Source organism: Seriola dumerili, unplaced genomic scaffold (assembly GCF_002260705.1).
Source record: "Seriola dumerili isolate Sdu_G_001 unplaced genomic scaffold, Sdu_1.0 BDQW01000322.1, whole genome shotgun sequence".
Classification (NCBI taxonomy): domain Eukaryota; kingdom Metazoa; phylum Chordata; class Actinopteri; order Carangiformes; family Carangidae; genus Seriola; species Seriola dumerili.
This window is the reverse complement of record NW_019174577.1, coordinates 2,574,437-2,597,136: the sequence shown is the minus strand read 5'-3', so window position 1 is coordinate 2,597,136 and position 22,700 is coordinate 2,574,437. Positions and strand designations below refer to the sequence as shown.

The 22,700-nt window shown below is 42.7% G+C and overlaps 2 protein-coding genes across 2 annotated transcripts in view; both read right to left on the bottom strand.

The window, feature by feature from the left end:
* cpamd8 (C3 and PZP like, alpha-2-macroglobulin domain containing 8) overlaps window positions 1-18,144 on the bottom strand; it is a 41,728-nt gene extending 23,584 nt beyond the window's left edge. The window contains exons 1-26 of the mRNA XM_022759517.1: window positions 18,029-18,144; window positions 15,519-15,670; window positions 14,978-15,000; window positions 14,011-14,176; window positions 13,683-13,735; window positions 13,024-13,041; window positions 12,307-12,361; window positions 11,910-12,023; window positions 11,485-11,569; window positions 11,199-11,307; window positions 10,832-11,059; window positions 10,539-10,709; window positions 10,291-10,419; window positions 9,935-10,133; window positions 9,527-9,693; window positions 8,015-8,164; window positions 7,617-7,778; window positions 7,359-7,501; window positions 6,557-6,619; window positions 5,343-5,574; window positions 3,326-3,479; window positions 1,905-2,035; window positions 1,659-1,710; window positions 1,248-1,546; window positions 323-391; window positions 82-238 (exon numbers count right to left, since the gene is read on the bottom strand). Coding sequence (XP_022615238.1) covers window positions 82-238; window positions 323-391; window positions 1,248-1,546; window positions 1,659-1,710; window positions 1,905-2,035; window positions 3,326-3,479; window positions 5,343-5,574; window positions 6,557-6,619; window positions 7,359-7,501; window positions 7,617-7,778; window positions 8,015-8,164; window positions 9,527-9,693; window positions 9,935-10,133; window positions 10,291-10,419; window positions 10,539-10,709; window positions 10,832-11,059; window positions 11,199-11,307; window positions 11,485-11,569; window positions 11,910-12,023; window positions 12,307-12,361; window positions 13,024-13,041; window positions 13,683-13,735; window positions 14,011-14,176; window positions 14,978-15,000; window positions 15,519-15,670; window positions 18,029-18,114 — 3,367 coding nt within the window. The 5' untranslated portion in view covers window positions 18,115-18,144. The remainder of the gene's footprint in view (window positions 1-81; window positions 239-322; window positions 392-1,247; window positions 1,547-1,658; window positions 1,711-1,904; window positions 2,036-3,325; window positions 3,480-5,342; window positions 5,575-6,556; window positions 6,620-7,358; window positions 7,502-7,616; window positions 7,779-8,014; window positions 8,165-9,526; window positions 9,694-9,934; window positions 10,134-10,290; window positions 10,420-10,538; window positions 10,710-10,831; window positions 11,060-11,198; window positions 11,308-11,484; window positions 11,570-11,909; window positions 12,024-12,306; window positions 12,362-13,023; window positions 13,042-13,682; window positions 13,736-14,010; window positions 14,177-14,977; window positions 15,001-15,518; window positions 15,671-18,028) is intronic.
* An 897-nt stretch (window positions 18,145-19,041) lies between these two features.
* Window positions 19,042-22,353, bottom strand: sac3d1 (SAC3 domain containing 1). Its single transcript, XM_022759571.1, has 4 exons — window positions 22,308-22,353; window positions 21,152-21,569; window positions 20,412-20,694; window positions 19,042-20,044 (listed from the first exon to the last, which is right to left on the bottom strand). The coding sequence occupies exons 1-4, from the start codon at window positions 22,334-22,336 to the stop codon at window positions 19,578-19,580; spliced, it is 1,197 nt and encodes a 398-aa protein (XP_022615292.1). The 5' UTR covers window positions 22,337-22,353; the 3' UTR covers window positions 19,042-19,577.
* Between the last annotated feature and the right edge of the window lie 347 nt (window positions 22,354-22,700).

The window sequence follows — 22,700 nt, the reverse complement described above, 5'->3', positions numbered from 1 at the left end:
AAGTTTTACAGATATAGATAAGCGTATGATGGAAATAACAAATCATTCAGTGTGTTACATATAATAATACAGTACTAATACCAATCATAAATGCAGTGGCCCTTTCAGATCCAGGAACCATGTTGTGAGGAACCCCCAGAGTGAAGGCCTCATTGTGGTTCTCATCAGAGTCTTCTTTCCTCCAGATCTTAAATTCTCCAACTGAGCCCCAGCCTGTTGAGAAGCCTATGTGGCGCACCTGGGTGGACAAACAAATTATTATCTAAATCATCTGAAGAGAAATTACAGCAACTTGTATATAAAAGCCATAAAAGAGTCTAACCTGTCCGGGGAACTGGCCCGCCCAGTGGAGGATCACTGACTCATTGGATGGATGCAAACCATGTCCTACCTGGAGAGTGTAATGCAGACAGGCTAAAGGAAAACACTTCTGGAAGAATACACATTTGTAATTAAGAGTCCATCATATTGTTTTTATTTGTATTCTATGGTTACACCACAGCTGCTCCCTGTAAGGATCAGAACACAAGTAGAACTGTACACAAACAGACAGCAGTCAACAAGAAAACATTACGAATCAGTGAACCCACTTTAGAAAGCAACTGGTGCTGTTTTTGGACTCCCTCACACTGAGCACTAATAATGTCCCTCTGCCAAGTGTTAGTGACGCCAGTGTGATTCACTCACCTCCCACACACAATCACAAACACAAACATACAAACAGACCCATGTAGAGAGCATTTCCTCCCTGGTACTGGAGTTTAACTTCATAATCACATTAAACCAAAGACCATGCATGGCCAAGCCCCACAGCTCATTAACCCTAAAATGCCATCGTCCCCAAGAAAATAAATGAATCCCATTGGACTGTAATGTGCATTGCTCTTCTGCGGGCTTTTAATTGCTGCCTTTGGTGAATGGTGCAAAGCGAATGCCAGGGCTGGGGCCGGGAGGCAGTGTGCCAGCCAGAGAGGGCCATGCGAGCACCAGGCCATGGATCAACGAGTGTCCTCAGTGACATCAGCCCGTTAAGCGTGACCTTACCGGAAGGCACGCCAGTAAAAGTGGCGCCAGTCCTCCTAACACACAGACCCCATGGCCTGCTGAGTCTTTTTCACCCTCCTCTTTTTCTGTCAGAGAGTCCACTCATGATCTGAAGACAAATCTGTTGCACTTGGTGCAGGACATTTTCAGGGCTCTATACTTGTAGGAGAATATTTTCCTCTACAATCCCTTTATCTCCTTACCTGTACCACGCCTCCCTTCCAACTGATCCAGAAGCTGCGGAACTCGTCCCAGGAGAGGATGCCTTGTGTGGAGGCACTGACCAGGGGCTCGCCCATCTTGCCCAAGGAGATCCAGGAGCGAGTGTTTTGCCTTCCCCCAAGTACGATCTCTAGCATCTCTGCACTGTCATGGGGGCTGGCAGAGAGAGCAAAATGGGCATCGTTGTGGGTCTTCACTGCAACCTGGAACTGGTTCATCTTGGCCGGCTTTTTCACATACTGATACTCATACTTGTTGGGAGTGGAAATGTGGATCCTCTCTGACAATGGAAATACAAAAGACACTCAGGCACTTAGGGTTAGTAAAATTTACCTTATCAACTGTACAATAATATATCGATATATAAAAGAGGAAAGTGTGTCTGCACTGACCATTGGGACAGAAGAAGACACTGTAGGTGTATTCTCTGGGCAGGCCCTCTGGCTGCAAGGAGGATGAGGAGAGGAGACAGATGTCACAGGAAAGAGAAAGAATAAGGAAAAGAGGAATACATTAAGAAAATGGAAAAGGTGTAGAAGTATTATTACAATTAAATTCTAACTTTATTTCAAATAACTACAATTTTTAAAGCAAGTCTTCCCTTATAAAGTGACATTGATCAATATCAGCTCTCATACCTCCACCAGGACAGTCCTGCGAACATAGTCCAGGCCAGTTGGGATCCTTCTGTCCTCCACATCATTGGCTGTTTTCCCTGTCTGGAGTCCATCTGAACAGCAGCTTGGTTCACTGTAGGCAATGGCACGAGCTATCGGGCAGCACAGAGCAGAATCAGCTTTCCCTCTTAAATTCTGTCATGGCACAACATCACCGACTTTGGATGTGTAGAATGTCTGTGGAGTGTCACCACAAGCCAGTCACTAGCTCCCTGACAAACTATGGTTGACAATGTTACTGAAAATTTCCTTAGAATATGATTTCAAACCTACATTTCAGTTGGAGACTATTGGGCACTATTGGGACTATACTGTAGGTGGATGCAAATATCATCATGGCGACAAATTATGATTAGAAATGATTTTGTGGAAAACGTGATCACATGTTTGTGAAGTCACAAATCACTAATAGGTGAGTGAGGCCTCGTCCCTACTGTCTTTCAGGCATTTGTGGTCATCGCTCATAACATACATTACACAGGACAAACATGTCTGTAAGAGGACTCCCAGTTCTCTTGCTGAGGAGCACATTGGAAATGTGGCCCTGTGCCAATGGTGTCTCTTTGTGTGTGTGTACTGAGAGGGAAACACAAGGGGCCAGGGGACTAGGAGTGGGGCCATGGGGGGCCCATTGACCGCCAGTGACCTGCAAACTCATCAACATGCCACTCAGTGTCACAGCACAGCTCTGGTTTGCTCCCCCACTGCCGGCCTGCTTTGTTCTCACATGCGCTCTGGAGGGGACTGTTTGTAACTCTGGGTGGGTGACCAGATCACACACAGCTCAGCTCCTTGGCCAGCAGAGCTCTCCTGAGTCAAAGGCTTGCCTTCTTGTGAGGCATCACACTGAGGGGACCAGCAGCCTGGTCAAAGTGCCATACCACTTAGGAATTCAAATGATGCTATTTTCATCATCCAGAACGCCCTAATCTGCATTGTTTACATGAACAATCATTCTTTCACAACAAACACTGATCTACTTCCTTCTTTCTAAACATGTGACAAAGAACTTTGGGACACTTTGTAAAATAGCTTGTCCTCAATTTATACAATAATCTACGTCATTGTGTTGCATAAAGACAAAGTTCTTCTGTCCTGAATATTTTACAGCAAAAAAAATAAGCGCACATAGCTGCCAAGAAGTGTTTTCTCCAGTGATGCAAAAGGTGACAAACATCCTGACCAACTAACCTGAATGTGCCTCATGACTTCCATTACATCATAACATAAGGACAAATATTCATGGTTTCCTCATCGCAATATAATTCAAGAGGAATATCAGATTACTTCCACCCTGACAATATTTGAAACAATAATAACAGTGTCAGCAAATTCAAGGAGTCCATGAGCAAACTATTCATTTGACTGTGCTCTGTGGGTACCTGTGATGTTAGCAGATCCCAGTTCAGTGAAAGACAATACAATGGATGTGGGAGTAGCCTCTCCTGGCGCGACACACTTCTTCCTGGTAAGGTGGTGCCTTCCAGGATGGCCAACAAACTTGATGCCTTTTGGAACTGATACTTTAACATGAACCTGAGAGGAGAGGAGAGGAGAGGAGAGGAGAGGAGAGGAGAGGAGGGGAGAGGAGGAGGAAACAAATCAGAGGCAATCGATCTCCTCTGACAGGGCTACAGTGACATCATTCCTGCCAGGCACGCCCCTCCCTCATATAGCGTGTTCCCCTCAAACCTCGAAAAGCAAGGGAGAATTTTTAAATCACATTGTGAATTTTCCATGCTGACTGACTCATGCTTCTCAAGCTCCCTGAAGGATTAAGTTCCACTCATCGTCCAATTTTCACAGAGGACTCAGTAATGCAGAGGGATCTTTTAACTGTTCTTTATCCACACGCCACAAGTCGTAAATAACGCAGCAGAAAAATATAGGAATCACATGTTGCTGGGGTGGACATCAAAAGGAGGGCTATTCTGGTTTGCATATTCACCTAACATGACATCAGGGCAGCACACGCACAGGCCATTTAACAGGCTCATCTGCAAACATCATGATGTCATCTGTGTGGAGCGCAGGATGGACCCATTTAAGGCCAAGATAGAGCTCAGAAGGCTCTTCAAAGTGAGTGCTGAAACATACTTCTGGGCTAATCTCACATCTTCACATTACAAACCTGCGCTTCCTTTGGACACAGTTTCCAGTCCCTCTTACCTACAGTTATCCCATAACAATCCTTGCCTCATTTATCACATTGTTTTGACCACACTGGTTTTGCTGAATGCAGAAATAAACAAAATAAAAAAACACCATCACAGTGGCTTGCATGTTTTAGCCCATCACCTATACAGCACGTGTGTTTTTAGCACCTGGAAGATGCTCTGTCTTCTCTGTGATCCACAGTCTTCATTTCAAACACTTTTGTACTTTGCCTAAAACTCTTTAACTTATCATGTTTAATATTATTATAGATTTTATTACAACTACTACTTCTGTCTACTTTGTAAATATCACACCTATTGCATATGTATCCATCCGGGAAGAGGGCTCCCTCCTTTATTACCTCTACTGATTATTCTCCCCTTTTTTCATCTTGAAGACCATTTCCCTATCATTTTGAAAACCCTCTTTACCGATTTCAAATGGTCAGTTTACCATGTGCTACATTGCTTGTTGCTGCTAACTTTCACTCTTGGCCCAGGAAGGACGTAGACCTTGAATGTGTCTCCTGTGACACATCGGGAGTCGCTAGCTGCTTTCTTTCACCAGACAGTGAGAAGCTTCACCAGTAACACTCCAGGACCACTATAACACACACGGATTTAACACTATCCTGCCAGATGTTAACCACATGTTACAAGTGTCCCAACCAACCAGGTTTACTGATTTACATTTACATTTACTCATTTGGCAGACGCTTTTATCGTACTAAGTACTACATCTATTTGCATCTGATGCCAAGAACATCATCAACAACCCGCTAAGATTATTTGCAGTGGAGTTGGCAGTGCACAACTGAGCTGCACAGTCACCCACATTCATTTTTGTGAAAGTTATCTCTATGTGTTAAAGCAGCTGTGGTCAAAATCAAACAATCCTCTGTATAAGAGTTGGTTATTGCAGTGATTCTGGCTACACAGTATGACTGTTCAAAACAGTCATTACTCATCTACGTTATTTTTTGACAATTAAATAAAAATAATTATTATTAATATTTTAATGGATTACACACAATTTGTAACAGGCTGAAACATGTAAAATCATGGGTATGGCCCTTTAAGCTGCACCATCGTAACCTAATGCTCCCCTTGCTGTCTTTAAGAATATGACTAAGTTGACTTGTTTGTTTGTGGAGGTCAGTGCTAAAGAGTCTTATTGCACATTTGCTATAGAAAAATAACAAGTTTGCTTCCTGTCCATTTGCCCCCTCATTCATCATCTTACCTCAGAACACGTTGGCAGGTAGTTGTAGACAGTGAGGGGAACTTTGGTCTGCTCCCCTCTGATTAAGCTGTAGGGCAACGTAAAGTCAACAAAGAAGGGCTTGAAGGTACGAAGCTCCGCTCTCTTTGCTAAGCCCAGCCCCTTCTCTTCAGACAGGCCAACAGCTTCTGTCACCCATGTGGTGATTGAATCCGGCACGTCCAGTCGCAGCTCAGCTTCCCCGGTTTCAGAGCTGTCAGTGACACATGTTGAGATACAGCTTGAGTGGCAGGGAAGTAAAAAGAGTTTAGCATCCTTTCATGGTTTTATTTAAGCAATAAAAAGGCACAGACTACAAGGACAGGCTTGATGAAATACTGTAGATTACTTTTATGTCAGCAACACCTGTGTCAACACCAACACCTGCACCAGTGTAACTACAGCAAACACTCTAAAATGGATAGGTGTGAGGGACAGTCAGGTGTTGACCCAATCTGTTTCTTTGAATGAATGGGCTGAGATCATTATTGGCAACTCATATTTAATGTTGGTCTTGGCAAATGGTCACAGGGCATAATAAACTTGAAAAACTGCATGTACGCCCATTCCTTTTGATCAAAGTTGCCCAAAATCCACTTTAATAGACTTTTAAGGGAAATCAGAGCTTTGGACTTCACAGGAAATTAGGCAGAGTTGAAGTCCCATCCAAAGGAATCAAGCATATGGAAATCTATGGGCAACTCATTTATATTGGCTGAAAATGAATGGAAGGAGCTGTTGAGAAAGTGACAGTCTGTTCCAAGATCGCCCAATTTAAATGAGGCACATTCACACCCAGAGGGGGGAAATCTTGGATGCTGCTACATGATGGATCATCCGTCTTCTCGCATACAGATTTACTAGCACCTTTCCTCTCCTCGCTCATTCCTTTCTTCTCCCAACAATCTGTCATCTCATCTTCACTCTCTCCTATGCAGCACTCCTTTTTCATCCTCACTTCCCATCGTTTCTTGTACTCTATCAATGTATCTCCTTTTGTTTGTCGGTCTTTCATTCTTCCAGTTTTTGTACATGAACTCTTCTCTTCTCTTGTCAATTCCTCTGCTCTCCTAAATGTTTTAGATTGTGAGTAAATCCCATGTAAGTATAGACAGTGTGGTGCAACTCATAGATGTAGCCACAGGCATGTGAAACACATACACATGAGTGAAATATTTATATAAAGATTTAAATACCTGACATTGAGGCAGTGCCACACCCAAGTCTCTGGGAAAAATGTACGCCTCCGCTTCTCTGCTCTGCAACCAAAACACAAGCTGACATCAATAAAAGGCTTCAGCTGCTCACAATAAAACAACACCACCATAATTGGAAAATGTATTATCCTGAATTCCACGCTGACATTCCCTGAGTCATGTTATGTGTTTAATGTTCATCTCTTGAATGAGAAGTATTTGTGGCTTTGAGGAAAGTAGACCTAAAATATGGACAAAACCAAAGAAACTCATTTCTTTTATCACGTTTTTCTCTGTTTGTCCGTTGCTCAACTCTAAGACCTTATTTAACCCAAGCATGACAAATACTGAAATGTGTATTACAAATTTATAATTGTTTGGATTATGAAGTAATTACTGCTCTCACATGGGCTTGGTTTTAAAATTCATTGTTTTCAGAGAAGTACATGCCCATATAACTGTGTGTGGTCCGGTCAAAGATCACAGTAAATTTACATCAATAAGTTAACTAAACAGCCGATACGTAAACATCAATGACTGAATATCCTCAAAATCCAACCAAGCCCAATCTTTGTTAAGGTTCAGTCAAACATAGTTAACTTTGTTATATCTGATAACTTGTGTTAGTAACTTTCTGATTCAGGAAAATATTTACCTTCAGAGACTTTTACCTTTTTGGGCTTGAACAAGACAATATTTGGATTTTTAGGCATCTTATAGTGGTTAGTTGAGAGGCAGAAACTGCCTCTGATATTGATGTGAATTTTCTGCTGGGGAAATATCTCTGTAGCAGGTCCTTTACCTGTTTGTGGGGCGAGAGTGCATGGCAGCCACTAAGGTGGAGGTGTGTGGCTGAAAGGCAGGAACAGCCTCGTCTGTGTACATGCCTCCGCTCTGCCGGTGGTTTAAACTCACCATATCTGTCATCACAACCAGTCCTGATTCCTGTGTTAAACATACAGAGCAATAAAAACACACATGCGCACACACACATTAAGAATAGTATTTTTTTATCCCTGTACCATCACTGTGGGCCTTTTAACTAAGTGTGTGTTCTCACTGTGAAAGCGAAGCGTGCATCCTTGGTGATGTCCCAGTGCCACGGAAACACAGAGGAGCGTCTTCGTCTCTTTGATGACAGCCCAGGCCACCAGAAGTGTCCGTCATCTTTAGGAATGCCAAAGGCATCTGAAACATCAAAATCTGCCAGCTCTTTAAACACCTGCACAAAGGAAACACCTTCATGTCAGCACACAAACACAGTTACACGCACAAAAGCAGCTCAGAGTTACATATATATATAGTGACGTAATATCTCAGAAACAAAGGATCTATTAGTAAAAGTCAAGAAGAACTGCTCTGACAATTATATTGTAAGACACGCAAAACTAAAATCTATTCTTTTAAGGTGAATATTATCACAGTGAAATATCACCATAAACTATAAATGCAACCAACCTTGTCAGGACTGAGCTGGAAGTCAGGCTTTAACAAGTAAAGACTCTTATCCACAGTGGCCACACAAACACAGGAGCCCCTCTCTCCCCGGACATGCAGGGTCACCGGGTCTCCTGGCATGGACTCATTAGTTGACAGGGAAACAGACACCTGCAATCCAGCCAACAGAAGATACACAATTGATATGCATACAAAAATACATTTCTGAAGACCAGCATGCATTTAAAAAAAAGACTTTTTCTAAACCATAAAATTGTACATTAAGATTCAACCAGTCTTAGGCAGTAGGGTTGCTATTATTTTTTATGATTTTATTTTAGGATTCATCAATTACTCATTGGCTATAACATGCAATGCTGCGCAGAATTTCCCAGAGCCCAAGGTGAGATCTTCAAATGGCTTGTTTTGTGTGACAAAGCCTGTCTAAAAGAATGATACAAAACAAACGAAAGCTACGAATCTCCACATTTAAAAAGCCGGATCAAGCAAAATGCATTTTTGCCTGATAAATTACAGAGCAATAAATAAAATTGTTGTCATTGATTTTCTCTCAATCAAATTTACTAAATGTTCTCAGCACTAGTTGGCAGTGTTGCCTGACAGAGCCTAAGAGGCCATTTGTGTGTCATTTGGAACAACATCAGTTCAGTAGTGCTGAGTAGTAAGATATGGTGTGAAACGACAGGACAGAGAGTAGAAAACTACAGCCTTTGAAAGAGGAGGGATGGTGAGAGTCGGCCATAAACTTTCACACATCAAAACTGTTTTTCAGTAATGCGCAGTCACAAATTAGCCCCGTTAATCGGTTCCGCTGCTCTCCTTTCACCACTCTGTAACCTGTCATCCTCTCCTGTCACGACCCCACTCATCTGCCTGCGGCCCGCATGGCCTCTGTCTCATCATGCCCTCACAACCCCCTCCTCCGACACACACAAATACACACACTCACTCAATCACACACACACACACACACACACACTCACTCAATCACACACTCACACACACACACACACACACACACACACACACACACACACACACACACACACACACACTCCACTCGCACGCACGCACACACACGCACACAAGCACACACAGACACACAGAGTGTTGTAATGGCATACCAGGGAGCTGTAAATACTTCAGGGAGTTAACTCCACCTAATGCAGGCAGGAACTGGGGATCTCTCCCAGGCCAACACAGCTGTTTGTTTACAGACATTACACTGTGGACAGAGCTGGTGCATGGATACTTGCACTCAGCTCCAAAATGTATACAGAGCGTGCGCCGTTTCCCCCATGTTTTTAAATAATATTATACAATGCAGTTATTCTTACAATAACCAAAAATTCTTAACTGTTAGAGTATCAGTGTTTTGGAACTTACTGCGAATTATCTTAAGTTTAATATCTCGGTCTGTGTTAATATATCAGTGGTAATAAAGATAAAATACTTTTCTCTGAATAAAATAGATGGATAAAAATCCAAATCTTCTTTATTCTGTTTTCAAACCTGGTTCTCAAAGTCAGGCTGGACAGGGATTTGCAGGCTGTCTGTGACACCCTCGCCATTTTCCCTCACATAGAAGACCAGCAGACGGCTGAGGGGTGCCATGCTGTGGCTAACAGGGAAATGTAGATAAGTCACACAGCTGTCCAGCTCAGCCTGGGAGGAGGAGCCTGCAACACCTGGCAGAGTGATGTGAGGGTAAAGAAAGGTGATTGAAGTGGCAAAATCATCATGAGACTATCTGATGTTGAGAATGATGAGAGCAAAAACAAAACAATAGGTATCCTAAAAATAAAAAAAAAAGACAGCAGAACAGGTTTATCCAGGGGTTTTCTGTGCATCTTTATTCCTTTGACATTCAGTGGATAAAGATGCAGTTAAATGATCCAAGGAAATAATCCAACTACTAACCGGAGGCAGAAGGAGGCAGGTGGGTGGTGTGAATGTTTTTGTCAAAGGTGACTGTAGCCCTTTTTTCTCGGTGTGAGGCTGTCATGTTGGCTGGCTGTTGGCCTGATAGGATGATGTTCCCCCTGGATGTGACCTCATAGTGCAGAGTGAAGTTACAGGGACAGGTGGATTTCAGAGCCACTTCTGCCTCTTGGCCAACCTATACACACAGAAAGATACAACTATGCTGTTATGATTATTTTAAGGATGATACTGTAGCATTGCGATGTATCAAAAAGTTTGAAACCCAAAAGAAACTCAAAACCTAATGGCAACAATGATGCATAAAGACTCCACATTCAGAAGACAACGCTTACCTTGAGTGCAGTGCTGGGACTCTGGATCTGGATGTGGCACCTGCTGGGAGAGTACCAGCTACTGATGGACAGGTAGCTGGGCAGGTACTGATCTCCTACTGTCTTTCCATTTATAGATGTCACCTTGGTCTATGCAAAGCAAAGACAAAACATTCTAACTCCTCATAGTATTTGCTTGAAATTACCTTCTCACTTCATCCTGTTTATATTATATAAATCTAGAAACGACTGCCACTACAACCACTGACCTCTAGCCAGACGTACTGGGCGGCAGTTGGGATGGAGGGGATCTCAAAGGTGGCCTGGCCATCCTTAGAGATTAGTTCACTGGTGTAGACGTTGTCCTTGGGGGTCAGCTCTGCCTTAACACGCACCCTCACCCCATCAGCAGGGCTCCCGTCAGGGTAGGTCACCTCAATCTACAAGGAGAGGGTTAAGAGTAGGTGGGGGGAAAAAAAGACAGTCAGTAATGACCTGATTTATCCTTAACTGTCAGCTGATAAGTAATGAAGCAAGTTAAAGCGGATTTTCGTTGGCTCACCTTCCCTTTATAAGGCAGACCAGGTTTGAACTGTTTGCGTGTGTCCTTGGAGTACTTGATGTCGATGAGCTGTTTGTGGACGGGTGTTGAATCGTCAAATGTGGTTTGCCTGCTTCCATCTATGCTGGTCACCGACGCCCAAATGCTGACTGTGCCCCTGAAGTGATCTGCTACATCCAAGGGCATCATGTCCTTGACACATAGGCTGAAGTTTGCAGAGCCTTTGATCTGAGAAGAGCAGAGGAGTCATCTGGTATTGTGAATGTGCCATGGGTCACATCAATAAACATGTTTCAATGCCAATCTCTAATAAATTCATAAACAGGAGCATTAAGATATATGTTGTCCAGGGAATAAATAAACTGACCTCCATGTTTTTAATCACAGGATGGCCCATCTCATGACGGTAGTAGCCCACTCCATTCACTGTCATATTCACTGTCAACTTCCCTGTCACTGGTTTCCCAAAGGTATACCTGTACAACAATGACATGTCAAACAGCCAAGGTCAAATAAAAAGCATGACGAATGTAATAAAACAGAGCCGTAGGTACCATTATTTTATGGATTGTCAGCCAAACAAAAGTCCCCCTCACAACAGACTGCGGGGACTTTTGTTTGATCCATTCTATAGTGAAGTTTAAGTGACTTGCCTGGCCCTGACAGTGGCCTGCTCGCACGAGTTCAGGTCACGGATGTAGTGTGGTGGATCTATCACCAACTCAAACTTGGGCATCACTGTAAAAGAGACAACAGAATATTACTTTTGAGTTACATGATCTACTTTTTGTGTATTTTTGTTGCATTATCTCTTGTATTGTTTATTTCTGGCTTTTTGTTGATGACGCATAAAATTATGTTATTCTAAAAAGGCACTCATTGTAATCGAAGGTCTTCTAATATTAAAGATTAAACTTTATGTAGGTCGCCTGCACAAGGGAACCAACTACAAAAACTTCAAACATCAACATATCACTCCTAGGTGTTAAAAACACAATCAAGGGCAACTGAGAGCACCCAAACTGTAAAGTTCATTCTTTGTTATGCAAACAACTGTCTCACGTGTGCAGGTCCTCACCGTATTTCTGCACTTCAAATGACTTGTTATAGGTGTGGCCCTGCACCTCCACAAAGATAAACCAATCTCCAAACATGGGCTGGTCAGACAGAGGGAAACTCATGTTCACAACCCCTATAAGAGAGAGAAATCTAGTTAACACATTCAGTGCCTGTGTGCTTGATAGTTATTAATCATATACCATCATATACACTCCTGATATGACAATTACAGTGCAGCTGTGAATTATGCAGGATGTACTAGTTACCTATCACCTTGCTACAATTATAGGTTCAAAATGGAAAAAAGTCTTTTCTCTGTAGTGAAAATATTACCCAAAGAAACACTGCAATGATATGTGAACATACAGGCTGATACACAAGGAAGCTGCAAAAATACTGCAGAGCATGAGGCTTACCACAGCAGACAGATTTGAGACCCTTCCACTGGACCATCCTGGATCCTCTAGGATCCTGAAAGATCAAATTCGTGTTAAGATTACACATTTCACATTGAAGTGCTGAACTATGTTAGTTGCACGTCATATATTGGTATTGTTGAGTCAGGTCTAACAGTCCTTGAACTGAACTTGACCCAGAGACCTAGCTCCTGTTTCAGACCACTGTCAAAATACTTTTACTGCTGTTCCTCAGGTGACACATGCAGGTAAGAGGGTTTGTGCTTGTCGGCAACTATAAAGCATGCATGGGTTTCCTGAAATGTTCTTTTGGAGCAGCAGCTTGTTATTTGCCCTACAAACGTCTCAGTATCTGAGAAGAGATACAATAAATGAGTAAGGTCAGCAAGTACAGGAGGGAGACACTGTATGTGGGTGGTGGGGTTGGGGGTGGGGGGGTTGATAAAGAGAAGAGAAGAGAAGAGAAGAGAAGAGAAGAGAAGAGAAGAGAAGAGAAGAGAAGAGAAGAGAAGAGAAGAGAAGAGAAGAGAAGAGAAGAGAAGAGATTCCTTTCATGTTGTTTATCCTTGCACTGTTCCAAAGAGCACCCTGTTATCTAGGTGAGCTGCCTTGATTTCTGCTCTGTAATCTCCAGCCAGACTGGGAACTAAAATTGCCACTGTCCCCTCCCGGACGTGGCTCTGCCAACCCTGGGTGGTCCTGCCAGGCTCCACTCACCAAAACATACGCCTCAATCTGCAAAAAAAAAAAGGGAGAAAGACAAGTACAAGATGTTATGAATTAGATTAAAAAAAACTGTAAAGCCAAGAGAGGATCCTGTGCTTCTTCCCAGTGCTTCACCTCACTCCTTCCTTATCCAACAATCATCCATCTGTGAAAGTGAATACTGCCCTTTACCAGCAGCAGACCTTTATAGCTGCAAACATCAATAAACCATCTGTCTGCACAGTTGCACAGTATATTTGGAGCCATTGCTAACATTCCAAGAGAAATGACTCTGGCTCGGCTTCTGTAAATAAGTGACTGTACATTTCTCTGCACTCAGGGTAGGCTAAGTTTCACCAATTAGAGATGGAAAAGTATGTTTGTGCTAAATATTATGTTGTTCCATTGCTAAAGTGATAATGGAACACTGATTGAATAATACAAACAGAGATTTGGGCATTCAGAATTTGTATGTTTTGCATTAAAGACCTATGGATGGAATTACTGATTTTACCGCAAATCTTATTCATTTTGAGTACAGATTGTTGTTTAGTTGTTTATTGTTTGTTGGCCCATTCGCCATGACTGGTGTGTAACGTTTGCAGTGTTTTTAGGTGCATGTGCTGAATGTGCAGCTTTTATTTGCACACACAACACAATTTTTCATTTACCTTGTCATTTACTGGCCTCAGGCTGGGAGTGACCGTGTAGACATTGATCAGCACTGTGGACAGAAAAAGAAAAAGAAATACAGCTGGCTTACATCCTTTCAACATGACAGCTATTATTTTGGTAGCCCCTTTAGATCAACAAAGTTAGTGCAAACAAAGTTTTATCCCAATCAAGACATGGCATAATATCTATAGTGCTGCAGCATCTTTTAACTGATTTTCATTGACTGAGATTTATTCTATGACAAAACCCTAAAAATGAGCCTCAATTCTCTGCATTTCTGTGCAGCGATTAACTGATTAACTACCAGGTGCACTATGAGGGAACCTTTATGTTTGGGTTTGTAGACGGGCTTGTCAGTCTGGATGAAGACAGCTGTGCCCTTGCTCTCCACTGTGACGGTGGTGTAGTTGTGGAAGATGTAGCCTCCCTCTGTGAGATGACGGTTCCCCCATACCTTCAGATGGGCCTGACCTCTTAGCCCAGAGGGAACCTGATGGCGCACGCGCATGCGCATACACACACGCACGCACGCACACAGACGCACGCACACACACACACACACACACGCACGCGCACACACACACACACACACACACACACACACACACACACACACACACACACACACACAAAAGCAAACACGGGGAGAATCAGATCTGAATTTACCAGAAGTAAAATTAGGTCAACGGGGTACAGACTGAAATGTTTACTCTAGACTGTTGTAGTGACACACAATCACAAATTATTCACCTTCATTGAACATTTTTTAAATATTTTTTAGAAAACAAAAGACAGAACAAAGAACTACATTTAAACAACAGAGGAAGATGCCAAGCTATAATACTGCACACTACACATGACTGTATTTCACGAGAATGAGGGTGGAGGTTACAGGGAGGGGAGAGCAGGCAAGGGAGAGAGAGAGAGAGAGAGAGAGAGAGAGAGAGAGAGAGAGAGAGAGAGAGAGAGGGGAAGAATCGAGTCGTGCATACTAGATTGATCTATTCCAGCCTTCGGGGGCGGCGGACCATACATGCACGTCAACAGCTGTTGCATATTATATTGAGGCTGTTACCTTATTCCCATTGAATGAGCAGAGACAGATGTTGCATTACAAATAATGTTAGTGTTGATTTGCATGTTGCCTGAGGAATGTGCACTCAACGGACAAGAGGTTCTCACTACTGTGCAGCTGTCACCGCTAAACAGCGCAGTGCATTTTAAACGTCTCAGGAAAGCAGCATGCACACACTGTAGGACACTGCAAACTAAGTTGCACGGACAGACTCACCTTTAGTTTGACGGTGCCTTTGTCTAAAATAGAAACAATGAGATCATTAAATGTGGGATATTTCTGTAAATCTCAGTTCTCTCATATCCGTGTAATCATCAGTGTAATACTATTAAATATTCAGTAGAGCTACTGCAGTGTGCCTGTCTTTCCCTGGGAGGTTCTCGCCCTGGGTTAGCAGGACATCCAGCTGCAACCTGTCTCCATGCCACTCTGAGGCAGAGCCAGCACCATCTATTAACGGTGCTGTCAAACAAATCACACACTGTATATACTAAGTGGCTGGTGGGATGGGCTGAACTGATGCCTCCAATCATAGATAATGTCTATGAAAACCCCGAGCAGAGGTCAATTAGGCTCAAGCTGTGTGTGTTCTTCAATCTGCATGTTTCTGCCAGCATCCCTGCCTGTCTGATCCCAACATCTTTTGAAGAAATCACACAACGGGGGGTATATCATAGCTCGATTCGTAAGTGCAAGTTTCCTTTCCAAAAGTAATGCATTGTGCCAGTGTAACCTTAGCTTCAGAATGCGTCCTCACCGAGCACTGAGCCGTGGCTGTGGACCACCGCCTGTCCTTTTACCGACAACTGCACCTGGACGCGGGTTTCTGCTTTTGCATTGAAGATGGTTATGCTCACGCTCTCCTCCACGCCTGCTCGAAACACTGAGGGTGCAGCAACCAAATAACCCCTGAGAGGAGAGGAAGTAGGAGAAAGAAGGAGAGAGAGAGAGAAGAAAGGAGGGAGAACAAGGGAAGGAGAGAGATGAGATGGGAGGAGAGCAGAGGACATAAGAGTGCACAGAGGGGGAAAAAGTAGAGGTGACAAAGCAGAAGGAGAGGTGGTGGCAAGAGATAAAGGGGAGGTCAGAGGTCAGAGAGGGAAGTGTGACAAGAAGCGGAATATGGATGAACACGTATTGCATAACTGTTTGGTTTTTAGAGGCAAATCCTCACTAATATCACTGACCATTCCTGACTATTAGTGAATATGGCAGTGTTATTGTAGTGTCATTTTACAGGTGAATTGAGCATAAGTTCACATTTCTTTCTCACTCTCTGTTTCTCACTTTCTCCCTGACCCACACACACACACTTCCACATGCGCGCATACACAACAAATCACACATACAAACAGGGACATTCCACGTGGATTTGTGCAGCGAGATCAGGTTTAATTGCAACGGTTACCAGGGACACGGTACCTGTTGGCCAATGAGCTTTCTGCTCGAGTGTTTTCTTTGGGTGGTCTGGCACCTCTGACAGAACCTTGGCGTCTGTTTTGAAAAATAACGACTGAGATTCCACACAGCCACCCTGACATTTAATTGAGGGAAGGAGCCTGTCACTGAGGTCACAGAGCAAAGGTCATTCTTTGATGATTATAAACAAGTCTGGAAAAAAAAAGCCCAATTTAAGTTTTATTTGGATGAAAGAATATCATCATCTGGCACAGAGGGGCTATATCTCTCAGGTAACAAAGGTAGAATAATAGGAGCTCTTGTTAGCATGGTCCTGCACAACCAAGTCAGAGAGTGTGGTATGTTAGGGGTTAGTCAGGGGTGTGTGGAGCAGATGATAAAAGCGTTCACCAAATGATGTGTTGTGGTCAGTTACTTCTATTATTCATAAGCATGTGTTGATTTGAGAAAAGAGAATACCAAATCAGTTATGCCACCCAAATATGGCAGGCATTCCTGGAGCAGTCTAAGTCGAAATATCTTTGTGTTTGACCAATTCAGTCCAGTCATTCCAAGTGTGGTTCTTAAGGCAAACAGGCCTACTCATTCCCTCAAAACTTAACTGAAGATCACACAAATTAGGAGTGAGCAAAGCCTCGAGCACAAACCCAATTGCATGCCTGAGAGAAAGATCAGGTGGTTGGCATTACAGCACTACTGCATTACCGCCGGAGGCAACTGCAGTTCCTGAGAGAGAAAGTCATGAGAAAATCCCCTGGAAAATAAGGCTTCGGGAGAAGGAAGATAATACGAGGAAATTGACTCTGTGCGTTTGATCTACAGTGAGTTTAACCAGCTCTTGGATGAGCCCGGATCAGGTGGTGGAGACCATGCTTATTTCAGTCACATGGCTTGATGTACTCAAGTTCTCGTTGTTTTTGCCCAACTTTTGTCCTCAGCTGAGAGCTGGTCAGTGCCTGAGAAGGATTTGTGTTCTCCTTTGTAGGTGAAGTCCTTAACACTCAGCTCTTTTTTAGTTCAGTCACATGGTTCAATGTTCTTAGCCTTTTGCCCGAAATTCACCCTCAGCTGTGAGTAGTTCAATATATGACAATGATATAAGTTGCTTTTTGTAACTCAAGCCTACTTTTGTCAGTAATCTGGTCATTTTTGTTTATTTTCTACATTGAGCTGCATTCCTTACCTCCCCCTGGAGAACCTGGAAGAACTGTTTACAACTCTTTACTATTAACGTAACTCTCAAGGTCAGGATTAAACAAACAGCTGACAGGACCCTGACTGATGGTGTGGAAGTGCCAAAAGTCAGTTTTAACCTTTTTTGCCTCTGAGTCTGGGGGAATAAACTCAATGAAACAGGCCACTGCAAAAGCCAATGAATTGACCTGAAATACTTCTCATTATCAGTGTATATTCATTAAGTCATGGGCTATCACAACATGAAAGGCAGCGCAAGCTACCTCTCAAGATATCACTTTGAGTAACTGCTCACAAGTCCAATAACACAACATGTTATTGGAATGAAAAGTCGGAAAAAGCATGACTGACGAAGTGTTGTGATAGTGCTGTGTAATGACTGTAATGGCAAATACTATGATATAGTGACAGATTAGGACAGAAGCTTTATGCAGCAAATAGTACAGATCAATGATCAAGATTCTTGCTGCATATATCTCAATGAAAAGGATAACGCTGCTATGACAACAGGTCACATAGAGCGAAAAAATATGTATTTTTCTTGCATATTTGGAAGAGTGTAGCCGAAGTGAATTTTTCCGATTGAGAACTTCGGAAATGCTTGTAGTAGCCTAAGTACAAAGCACTGCACCACATGCAACATTGGCTACTTACTGTCTTTCTTGTGCATAACTTCTGCTCACGTTGCAGATCAACAAAGTCCATGAAAGGCTCAAAGCTGTCAAAGACAAGCGCAACATTTTGGCCTCAGTAACCGAGATACTGCAGGATATCGGCTCTCTCCTCTGAAGGAGGCTGGAACTTTTGACTCTAATGAAAAGATAAATGAAAGTTGAACAGTCTGCGTCTACAGCCCTCTCAGTCTATCTATCCATTGAGGTTGGTTGCCGTGATAGGTGTGCAGAGCTTCGTCCGGAACACAAAGATCAACTTTTTGTAATAATCATCCCACTTCGCAAAATCCAGTTCCAAGCAAACCGTGTTTTTTTTTTTTTTCTTTTAGAGCCCAGAGTACACGGACAGTCCTCTCCCATGTGCCTTCACCCGCCCCGGTTCCGTTCTCTCATATTTCAGCATTACAAATTGTAAGCGTCCTCCCACTCCAGCGCGCAAAAAAAATGTCACTGTAAAGAAATGTTTGACATGTAAAAATCCGTGCAACCCTCGCTTCCCCGATTCTTCCTGGTGATCTCTTTCAAATTGGTCGATCCGCTTATTCCGCTCCTACAACCGCAGCGAGTCAGGAGGCGATCAGCGTCAGGCTGCGATTCATTCACTTCAATACCTCCTCTCACGTCTCTGCGGCCGCGAGCATGACTAACCCCAGTGTAAGGAACGGCACGGACCCTGCAGTTTAGACCACTACAAGATACCTGCACGTCTCATACTTTTGGTTCAGCTGACACCTCAAAAAGATCTACCAGGTACAACCGGTTCCTTGTCAGTTGGAGAACATCACAAGATTGCCACACTGAAAAAAAAGAGTATTTCGTGTAACACAACACAAACACCTGAAGAAGGATTATCTCGTTTAGTCTTATCTTTGTAGTAGTTGGAGTGCGCTGACATCCTGTACAGATATCTGCTGCCCTCAAGTGGTAAATGGGATTAAATGCACTAAAAGTTTATCAATGAAATTACAGGCCAAAGCGTTTCTTTTAGGTAACAAAATTTATTGAAAGATTTCTGAGGTACTGCATTTATGAGGATAAATGAACACTGGTGCACAGTAGATTTTCCAGCAGGTTTTCTGAAATACTGAACAAAAAGAATATAAACAGTAACATTATAAAAACAATTCACATCTTAAACTTCAAGTGCACGATGAGGCTGAAAAAGCACATCCAGAAACAAGAGGGAACTTTTTTTTTCCTGAATTCAGCCTCTCAGTTAGAGTACACCCTTAGCTCAACAACAACCCTGACCTTAATCCCTCATGCTGAACATGCAGGACCTGAAGCATTTCATTTGTAAAAGATACTGGCATTGGGCAACCTAGATGGAAGCCCCAAGACTCAAATCAAACAAGATAACAAGAGTAGAACAATGAAACCAATTAACGAAACAGCTGCACTGCTGAAGTGTCCTTGAACAAGTGTTTAAATCGCTGTAGGTTACACTGTGAATTCCCTGTGGAGACTTTAACAGGCAATTTCCCTATAAAGTATGACTTATATTACTAATTAACTCCTTGTTTTTCATCTCAAGCGCAACCGTGAATGATACTCACAACAGTGAGGTCTCTCTGTTTCTCATCCACTATGTTGTGATACAGTTTACAGTGCAGTTCCCCTTGTTCAGGCTCAGTGAAAGCAGCTTTGGAGAAAACAACTTGGTTTCCCTGGTTAACTTCCAGTCCATAAGCCTGACAGAGTTGGGCTGTAAGTGACGCGTCTAAGGACAAGAGCTGAGCCAGTCTGTCAAGGGGAAAGCGACAGTTACGGCTGCTGTATCCATGGCTGAATATTAGCAGCAGATCTCTACGACATGTCACCAGGTGCCGGTGGAGCGCACAACACTGCAGGAAGTTCAACCTCTGTGCCAATCGGAGCAATCGTACAGGGTTTCGATCCAGAAAAGCCCGGTTGATAGACAGAGAAAGCCTGATGGCAGGAGTGCTGCGGAGCCTCTCAGGGAGCTCCATGATGTGCTGTGTGGCACGAGCTGAACCTGCAGGAGATGAAGAAAAAGAAAATTATCAGCCAACATGGAGAAATCATCCCGGTTAGTTTACAAACTTGTAAAATCATTTTCAAGCACAGAAGTTGTGAATCTGCTGTGCACAAAAGAAGCCTTACATAAAATTTGAAGTTACATATGCCTGCCTTTGTTTAAGTAATGAACACAATCTCTTATTTCTTCAACATAAACTTATTCATGAGGCATGCTGAGCTTTTCAGTGCTCTGCATTAGAAACCTGCTCATACAACACTGGTTTCTTGCCTATTTGTGCTTTTAAGACAACACCTCAACATACATACAAATATATGAATGCAAAACTCTGTAAAGCATTTAATTATTACATATAGCAACCAACCCAAGTTGTAAAGAAGACCAAGAGCCTGAAACTCTTCCTGGTTGGGATGCGGTTCTGTTCCAGTTGCATAGCAATCCAACAGCCAGCTCAGATTCTCCTGTAGGTGTGTGTCGTTAATGCGTGGGTCGTAGAGCCGCAGCGGCTCACCACAGAGGCGATAAGAGGCATAGATGAGGAAGCGTACTGTCCGCTCTAAAATGGCCACACAGTCCAACCCAGACACCCTCTGGATAATCATGTCCTGCTTCACACCACGCAGCCGATCAAAAACAAAGCTGTACACCTAAGAGATAAGGATAATTTTAATAAAAGAATATATGCCCCGGAAAGTTTAAAAAAAAAATAAAAATAATAATCTGTCTATGATTGTAACTTAATATTACAATATTCTTCCTCAGCCAGTCACAACTGAGTCATGACAAAATCAATTGTAAACGCCCTGCATGCTAGATCCAAAAGATCTGATGTCCCAAACATCAAAAATATTACAGCACATTTTATGGCCACCAGTCACTCAAAGTTTTGTAATTTTCTAGCCAACCTCACTTCCAAATCACAATACAGGTAAAGTTTGTATGGCACCATAACACAGAAGTTCAGTACAGGCTGCAAAACATACGAATCTAGACAGCTTGTGTTATGTAAACCAACAACTGTATATAAACTCAAACTTCACTGATGTTTCAACTGTCATTAACACCATGCAGACAGGAGTACAAAATAGAAATGTAAATACTAGCCTCAGTCCATGGATGCAGACTAGGGGAGGCAGCGATGTCATCAATAAGGTAATGCACAGTTTTCAGTAACACTGCAGGTGGACGGAGGTCATTGGGGTTCGTCGAGTCTTTCCCAGCTGCTGGTCTGGAATACTCCTTGACAGAACGCAGGGGGTCTCCCCTGGGTCGTCGATCTCTTTCTGTGCCTGCTAACATCTCAAAACGATGAAGGCGGTTTTGTGTCTCACGGACCCGTAGCTCACGAGCAGGGCACATGGTCCGGCAGATCCCTCTGGGCACTGTTTCTTTCCCCTGTTGCTCATGTCTCTCATCCTTCTCCACCTGGCTCACCTGTGCTTTGTCTTGGCCTCGCCATTGTTCCTGGTTCTTCTGCCTCCACTCTCCTCCTGTTGGTGCATCCCTCCTCTGTGAGTAAGAGCTGTTTGGGAAAGTTAATTAATAGTTAAATATGTGGTTTAACAAGAAAAAGGTCTACATTACAAAAAGTAAACACAATATCAATAGCTTCTCTCATGCTGCCCCTTATCAACACTTGACAATTTCTACCCACCTTCTCACAGCCAAATTTATGGGAGTGATGACTCCTGCTCTGTGTTCATCTTGTCTCTATACAGTTAAATATACATATATATATATATACAGACATTTCCTAAACACAAATACATTTAAAAGTATGCGTTTTTTTGAGTGTGGAATACGCCAAATTACCAGTTAACCTTATACGTACTAATTACTAACTACAAGTTGTAGTTTAAGTTGCTTGCATTTCAAACTGTACTTCGCAATCTGTAATTCATTGCAATACCTGTTGAATTAAACTAAAATAGCAAATTGTTTAGTCAACTGTGATATGCTAAGTCAATCTAAGCTCTTTATGTTTAGTTAGTAGCTTTTAAATACAACATTGATATGTTAGTGGCCACAGTAGGTGTATAACTGTAGTGCTAAACACCCAGCTAACGTTAACGTCTAGCCATTAGCTATAAACAGTTAGCTAGCTAACAACGATAGATAACGCGCGAATGGCACTTCGTCTACCTACCAATATGAACGTTTCACTAAGCAAGCTGTCAACATACAATAAAAGTATTAGCTTTAAATACAATTTCTACGAAACGCGTAGTTTATTTTAAATAAATCTCATGTTTGTACTCACATGCGACGAGGCGCTCTCCTGCGGTTCATTGGTCTTTTACGCAGCTCGTCACTTTCCAGCATCATCCAATAAAATATGTCTTTGTTGTTTTGCTATAACGTCACATCCGGAATTGTGTTGGTTGATTTGCAGCTTGTGGAAGAAACTTTTTAATGACATTATACGTAGTATGGTTTAACCCTCAAAACTATGCCTCCCATGCACTACCAGTGGATACGCTCACCGAGCATTTTATTAGGAACAACATACTAATACTGGGCAGGGCTTCGCGTCGCTCTCAAAACAGCCTCTATTCTTCCTGGCCTTGATTCCACAAAATGTTAGAAACACTTCTTTGAGATTCTTGTCCATCTAATATGATTGCAACATATAATTTCTGATTTGTTAGCTGCA